This window comes from Arachis stenosperma, chromosome 6 (genome assembly GCF_014773155.1).
Source record: "Arachis stenosperma cultivar V10309 chromosome 6, arast.V10309.gnm1.PFL2, whole genome shotgun sequence".
NCBI classification, from domain to species: Eukaryota; Viridiplantae; Streptophyta; class Magnoliopsida; order Fabales; family Fabaceae; genus Arachis; species Arachis stenosperma.
In genome coordinates this window covers 105,965,611-105,974,076 of record NC_080382.1, presented here as the reverse complement: position 1 = coordinate 105,974,076, position 8,466 = coordinate 105,965,611, and the positions used below count along the sequence as shown (strand labels likewise).

Below are 8,466 nucleotides of genomic sequence, written 5' to 3'. Positions count from 1 at the left end.
TTTCCATTTTTAATGTAATTCACAAAAGCATATTCCTATTTTCATTATATTCAACCATTTCACATGTCAATCTTTAATTCGTGGGTCAATCTTTAAACACTATTAGATATCATTATCTTAGTCACTAAAAAATTTTCCTACATACATATCATTTTGAGAAATATTTAGAAGTACCAATTAAAAATATCACATTTATTATTGTTTGTTCTTTTTAAAAAATGCCATTTAAATAAAAGTTTAAATTAATTGATTAAGGAAAAAAATCGGTATCTTTAAGATTTTGGTTGTTTCTAGTTTAACACCCTTAATTGTTACAGCTGACCTTATCCTTTTCCTTGTCATCCTCATTTGCACCCTTATACAATATTTCCATATATGAAAGTAGTCCTAGGTAATTAATTATGCTTAATGATTCAAATGATCATACATATATTATTAATTTATTATCTCGTCCTCTGGAATTTTTCAAGGATTTTGCTGTGGTTCTAATATAAATTCCATGCTACGACATATTCTCCATACGATACACCAAACAGAATAGTAAGTTTCGTAGGTTGTTCCATTTTTTTCAGAAAAGGGATGAAAAGTTACATATTATAAAAGTAGTGTATAATGTCTTTCCACTTGAAAACTAATTGTATACTGAACAGCACTGGTTTAGAATGATGAGTTGAATTTTGGTACAGTAATATATATAGAAGTTGTATCCGGCAAAACTAAGAACACACTATGCCTTCAAAATTGGTAGCCATGATGTAAACTAGGAATGTGTATAGGTCGGGTGAAACCGGGTTTGATGTGACCCAGCCCCGACCCGAAATATATACTGGACCTATTTATTAGATCCGAACCCGACCCTAGACCCGATGAAACCTATACACTTTCGGGCTACGATTATACCGGATAAAAACGGGTGAAAACCGAGCCGTCAACATTACATTACTTTGATAACTTCTTATAAGCTAGCATGTGAAAATATCCAAATTTTCAATACTTCAACCATTATTTTACATGGTAAAAGTCACTTAGAAAAATATAAAAAGAACCGACTCTTCTCTAAAATTAAAACATAGCCATAATCAATACTAATATTGTCTAATAACACCAAATATTTAAATCAATACAAATAACACAATATTATACATTAATTAGTCTAAAATCTTATTCATTTTAAACATAAAACATTAACTTATAGTCTTATAATAACTAATAACACAAAATATTAAGATTTACAATACTTAAATTCCACATAAAAATAACTATCATCCATCACTAATAACACAAAATATTAATTGTATATGATGACCGGACCACCGGACCAATTTCAGGTGACCCGAACCCAACCCGAAACAATGATCAGGTTTATTTTTGAAACCCTTACCCGACCCTAGACCCGATAAATCACACCAAATTAGCCCCTAAAGTGTTCGAAACTGGGCCGAATCTTCAGGTCAGGTCGGACCATACACACCCCTAATGTAAACAAATTCCATCTAAAAGTTTACTTGTCTTTACACAATAAAAATTATCAATGGAGACAAACATTAAACATCAATTACACTTAATTTTCAATTAAATCCCTATAATTTAAAAACATTTTCAATCATATTCCTAGTTGTACAATAAAATCCTTCAATTAAATTCAATATCCAAAAATTACAAAAATTTTTAAACAAAAGAATCTAATTGAAAAAAAAATTATAAGAAATTAATTGAAAAAAACTAGAGACCTATAAAATAATCAAATCTCTAAATGGTCAATTGAAAATGTGTCCTTAGGTAAATCCAAGTAACTATGCAACTGATTTAATCAAAATACAGTTTAATCATATGATTTCAAATATCTAATCACCTCGTTGATCCCAACATAATGATCTCTAATTTTCCATACATAAGATCAAGTTATGGCTTTACATATTCTCTGATAAATTGTTCCAACTGAGATATCTCTCCAGTTAAACCAGAAGCATCTGCAGTTGTAACTTTGTTATAACATTGGATAAAAGAAAATTGTTCTCCCGGCACCCCAAGGGTGAACTCATTTGTAATGTCCGCCGCCGATATTGCACTTCTTGATGCCCGTAATTTGTCACTGTAAAATAATTAGTGTCATCAACAATGTTGACAAAAAAAAGGTAGAAAAATAGCTCTCTGCTCTCATAATTGAAATGGAAATCAAACACCACCATAAGGTTAGCTTCAATAAATCAATTTAGAATGAGGTCTTTCTTAATGGTTTTTCTTAAAATTTCATTTGTATTCCTCTAAGGCTTTGACCCTTGTTATTCGAGATATCTTCCATCGATATACTTTTCACACTAGGCCTCTGGAACTCCTCACAACAAAAAGCACTTTATTGGAATTTCTATTACTAAACATCTTTCTTCACTCCATGTTATTCCAACTCTTTCCTTAAGACACTAATCCTGTCTAACCTCTTTCCAGATGTCCTCTCCTTTACCACAATATTCTCATCTCTAAACCCTAACCAACATTACTTCATAGAACAATGTTATTCCTATCTATGCATCTTTGTTTAGAATTCTCCTATGAATTTGATAATTGATTGACAATTTGCCCTCGCATATTAAACTATTAAACATATAAATTATAATAAGTCAACTGAAGCTCAACTCTATGCTCTAAGCTACAAGTCATGTGAGCTCAGGGGAGCGGAGATGGTCAGATGTCAACCTCCTTTCCCGCTGAGCATAGAGGGCGTCTAGATCATAGTTATCAGAACCGGACTGGACCGGTCAGTCCGACCAAAAATCCGTTGAACCGGTGGTTCAGCCAGTTCAATTCACCCATAGGACTGGAAAGGCTAACAACCCGGTCAATAGCTGTCAAACCCACTGAAAACCGGGCGGTTCTCACAAACTGGCGCGGTTTGGACACTGTCCCAGGTGAGCATGGGGTGGCGTCCTTCCACACTGCACCGGGGAACTGTGAGCAGTGCACCTGCGGGAACTGTGAGCTGATCTGGCACGCATATCCTGCACAGGCGGAAGCCTTTTCAATGAAACTCAAAGGGGTGAATGAGGCTCGAACCAAGGATTATGCCGTGGCCTTACGCCAGGCTTCCAATGGACCAAAGTTTCCTTTGATATAAATGGTGCTAATATTTATATATATAGTATGAATGCATTCTTCTTTTGATGTGGTCTTGGTTTATGGACACCTGTAGATCTTTTTCAATTAATGGAAATTTAATTATCTTGGAAAAAAATATCATTTAGTAATGCTATTGTAATATAATTTTATAATGTTGCATTATATTATATAATAAAAGCATAATTTATTTTTATTCTATTATAATTTTATATATTGATTTAATTATTATCGGGTTAAACGGTTCGACTAATGACCAACCGGTTGAACCATTAACCCAATGACCTAGTAATTTGGTCGAGTCAATTGCCGGTTCGGTTTTGATAACTATGATTTAGATGACCAGCCAGAACCTGTGAACTGTCCACGAGGTAACAACTTTATCATTGCACAACAGCTGATAGCCTCACATAATCCTCCAACAATATGCACTTATAAAGTAATCGACGAAAGAATCAAAGCATAGCATATAAAAGATTGAATGTTGAGGCCATACATTTCCTTCTCCATCTGCCTGCGGATAAACTCCTTCGTATGAGCAGTGACCTTGTCTGTTTTGTTGCAGAGAATAAGCAATGGAATCTTCTTCTTCACAATACTTCCCTTGGTCAAAATATCATATAGATACCTGTGAAGAAAGTGAATTAGGAACTACTTCATCAAGATATGAGAAATAGTCACTAAGTTGTATAATTCTTGATGCCACATGCATAATGCTCACTACAAGCTCATTAGAAATAGGGCAAACCACAAAAAAACGCACTCGAATTATTGTCACTAACAAAAATACCTCCAAAATGTGTTATTAACAAAAATATCCTCAAATTATTTTAAAATGTGAGAAAAATACACACCTATGTACTGAAACGTTCTACATTAACGGAAAAGAATGATGTGACAAACGGAGTATGGAGTCTCACTTGACACGTTGAATGCTCCATTAGCCACGTCACATTTTTTCCATTAACGGAGTAAGTCTTTGATCACAATTGGACATTTTTGGCATGTTTTTAGATTATTTGAGAGCATTTTTGTCAATAACAAAATTCAGGAACATTTTTTAGGTGCATTTTTTGAGGTTTACCCTTAGAAATATATACTCAGTTCAAAAGGAATTACTCTGAAGCAGAACGGCAGTTTGGTAAGAAATCCAAAGCATCAACAACAAAAACTATGCCAGCAGCTTGAGGCAAGTATTCATCCAATTTGGGGCGAAGACGAGAATGTCCCGGGACGTCGACAACATGAACGGGTTTTGTCTTCCACTTCTATCAAAGAAACAAGAGACAAGATCAGTTCTAGTATGTTTAATTCCACAATCAATCAACAAGTATAACGAAAAATAAAATAGACATAATTTCAAATAACTTGACTACCCATCCAAGGCTTGTGTATGAAAAAAACCCAAGGCATTTTCATACAGAATGGAAAGCACAATGAAATACAAATAAAAAATCGTGTTTATTTATTTATTCATGTATTAAAGGGCAAAATCCTAGTGTCTTACCTCTGTTGTTTCAGAATGAAGAACAAAAGTCTCCTCATTAGGTTCCATTGACGTAACAGTCCCCCCATGGATAGAGCCATCCCTAAGCTGATAGAGGCAGAAGAAGTACATCAATAACATTATATTACCATGGGAAATGCAGGTTCTTTTGCTGCATAGTGTACTGAAATTCCATTTACACACAAAATGGGCAAAATTAAGTTGAGAGTAAACACAATAAATCATAGAAAGCAATATTCAACAATCTAATGGCACCTGATAATGTAACAACATTGCTTAAGAGTGTTTCACTATCTAACCGTGAATATTCTTTTTGTTCAAGATGATAGCAACAATTCATTAAGCAAAGCAAACTAGAACAGCAATAATTTAGAAACTACATGATACGAATTCAACTATGAACCAAAGAACATGTGAATTGGGAGTGTTACCTGATAGAAGAGAACAGTTTTGCCGGCACCACTTAGGCCAGTCAATACAATGGTGTTGGACTTGGCACGCTTCAACAACCGCACTGCAAGCAACAAAATCCATCATCAAAACCTATCACAAAAAAAAAAAAGAAATGTACGAGAATATGGGGAAGCTGACATGATAGGAGCAGCAGGGTGGTGAAAACGAGGATGGCAGCGGTGGCGTAGAGCTGAACTGGGGGAACCTGCCGAAGTTGCTCTTCGGCTAGGCTCCACCAATGGAGAAGTTGTTCCTTCCACTGGTCCAATTCTTCCATTGCCTGAGAGAGTGAGGAAGAAGAGAAATGAAAACACCAGAGAGAGAGAGAGAGAGAGAGAGAGAGAGAGAGAGAGAGAGAGAAATTCTAGTGAGAGAAAGAAAAGAGAGAGAATAGCAAGGGAAAAGACACTAGTTGAGTTACGGGGTGGCAGAACCAAGGTTTTGGTTTCGTTCCGATGGATCAACATAGGGATGGCAACGGGTCTCCATGGGGAAGGGAACATACCACCTGCCCCCCGTCCCCACCCCCGCCCCCGCCCCCGCCATACATAATTCGTCCCCGTCCCGTCCCCGTCCGCGGGACAGGTAACGGGACCCTGTATCCGCCGGAGAACGGGGTCTCCGCGGATATCCGGAAAAAAAATTGAAAAAAAAAAGATAATTAACAGAATCCAAATCCTAAACTCAGTATTATAATTAAATGTCCCAATTTCCCAATAAGAATCCAACCCGTAATCCCAGTCTCATCCCAATTTCACAATAAGAATCCAAACCCTAAACCCAGTTTCACAGCAACAGAATCTAACTCTAAACCCAAATTTATCAATTAACATAATGCAAACCCTAAACCTAAACCTAAACCCATGGTTCTGAAAACTGGACTGGTCATCGAACCGCTCTAGTCACTGATTCACTGTTCCAACCGGTCCAACTGTGGTTAAACCGGAAAAACTGTTTATAATAAAATAATAAATAAACACCCTAAAATAGTACAAACATCAAAATATTATTCAAACTTTAGAAGAAATGGTGTAGCATTTGCCAAAACACATATAAATAGTGTAGCATTTGCCAAAACTCAGATAAATGAAGTCTCGACGTATTAAAAGGGACAGCCAAGAAACTGATGAACTTCCTAGGAAACAAGAAGCAAACATCCAAGTAGCATGATATATATCATTTGATGACTAAGATTAAATTATTATTGCATCATGGCATGATACTCATACTTTATATGGGAAAATAAGATAGTAAATCAAAATAAAACTTTTCCACCATATCACACCATATTTAAAATGTCATAACCTTAAACTAAGACAAACGAATTAGAGGCAATAAAATGAATTGGAGTTCAATTAATCACTGACGAATGGCAATAAAATGAATCTAGATGCATAATACTTAATAGAAGAATTGAATGACTTAGAATTACAAAATAATTAAATATTCTTCATATATAGAAACAGCATCATAGAGAAGTTCATCTAAGCCAAATGCAGGCTTATCCAGAACAAAAAAGAAAGCCTTCAAATAAGGAGAATTTGAACCACAAGGACAAGCACAACGAAGAATTAAAACAAGTTAACATTCAACACAAGAACAATTAGAAAATTAACAAGTTCACAGTAACGGTTAACACAATGAACAGAGAATAATTTAAACAAAGATCAAGACAGTAGGAAAATTAAACCAAATTAACAAATTATAGCAAATTGTAAGACAACACCACCACCAATTCAAATATAAAATGTGGCAACAACACCATCAGGAACAATTGAAAGTTACACAGCAGCAACAAACTTTTCCAAAGATTAACAAGGATTATCAAGGTTTCAGGCTATCAGGACAATTTCAGCACAATTTGTTTTAGCACAGCACAAAAAAAAAAAGCAACAAAACAGAGTGCAGCACAGCAGTGAGCAGAGCTAATCGTTCAACAATTCAATCTGAATAGCGCTAGCAGTAGCAGAACAAAGAACCAAGAACGAAAAATTCAAAAGAAAAACGAAGAAAACAATCTGAGTAGCACTGGCAGAATCCTAAACCTTCGTTCTGACTTCTGAGCAGAGGGGCAGAAGCGCAACGGAAGCGGAGGCCAGGCGACGAGAACGACTCGAAGACGCTGGTGGGTTGAAAGAAGCTGCGGCTGAACAAACGAAGGGCAGACTCCAAGACGACGAGCTCGAGGAAGAAGCTGCGATTGGTGGGTTGGAACTTCGAGCACCACAACCAGACGAAGACGTTGGTGCCTGAGCGCGACAGACGGCGGCAGGAACGCGACGGAGCAGACAAAGGCCAGGGACTGACGCCGAGCTCGAGGAAGAAGGTGCGATTGTTGAATGATGAAAAAGAGCGCACGACCAGACGACGACCGTGGTGCCTGAGCGTCGGACGACGGTCCCTACGTCGGTGGTGTAGAAGCTAGGGTTTCAGGGTTTCAGCTTTTAGCTTTCTTTCTGATTTGGTGAATTTTGAACTGAAGAAAAGAGGAAGGATGAAGGAAGGTCGCGCGATTCTATGCTCTAAGTTCAAAACGGTGGCGTTTCTGTAAACCGGCAGGGTCCCGGTTCAATCCGACCAGCCGGTTTTGACCGGTTCACAAACAGTTTTTAGAATTATGGTTTTCTCTTTAAGACTGAATCACAAGGTGTCTGGTTTCTGCTCGGATCGGTCAACCCGATCCAGTATTCAAAATCATGCCTAATCCTAATTTTACATTAATAGAATTCAAATCCTAAACCCAATTTTATAGCAGTTTCATCAATTAAAAATCAAAACATATATTAAAACCAATGTCTTCAATAAACAGAAACATCCAACATATTGTAAGGTGGCCGGCTATAGAGTAGAGTCGTCGTCGTCTTCGCTGAGCAGAGGCGACGGAGAGTCGTCATCGACGTCGCAAATTTGAGGCTTCGTCACGGAGCAAAGGTGGAGGCGGCAGCGAAGCTGTGAGCAAGAAGTAGCGAGCAACACACTGAGAGAAAGAAAGTGAGCGGCAGCAGCGACGGAGGAAGGTGAGGAAGAAGGAGCAACGACGAGAAAGAGCAGTTGCGACAACAACGAGGGATTGGCAGCGTAAACAAGCAGTCGGTGGAGCAAAGACTGAGTCAAGGTGGAGGCGTTGAGAGATGGTGAATAGGATGGAGAAGCACGACACAACGGTGATGGGGAACAGGACACAATCTCGCCGGTGATAATGAGTGTGAAGAGAGGAACAAGTGATGGCATAAAGATTGGGTCACTAGGAGAGTGAGGGAATTAAGGTTCTTTAATTATATATATATATATATATATATATTCAACGACGAGAAAGAGCAATTGCGACAATGGTGGACGAAATTGTGATTCTTAAAGTTGTACTCCTTGTACTTTTATGGAATTTGAAATTGGCA

General features: G+C 37.3%; 1 protein-coding gene across 1 annotated transcript; it reads right to left on the bottom strand.

The window, feature by feature from the left end:
- Positions 1-1,709: 1,709 nt before the first annotated feature.
- Positions 1,710-7,544, bottom strand: LOC130936574 (uncharacterized). Its single transcript, XM_057866665.1, has 7 exons — positions 7,117-7,544; positions 5,210-5,351; positions 5,050-5,132; positions 4,619-4,705; positions 4,231-4,379; positions 3,608-3,739; positions 1,710-2,092 (listed from the first exon to the last, which is right to left on the bottom strand). The coding sequence occupies exons 2-7, from the start codon at positions 5,346-5,348 to the stop codon at positions 1,903-1,905; spliced, it is 780 nt and encodes a 259-aa protein (XP_057722648.1). The 5' UTR covers positions 5,349-5,351; positions 7,117-7,544; the 3' UTR covers positions 1,710-1,902.
- Positions 7,545-8,466: the final 922 nt, after the last annotated feature.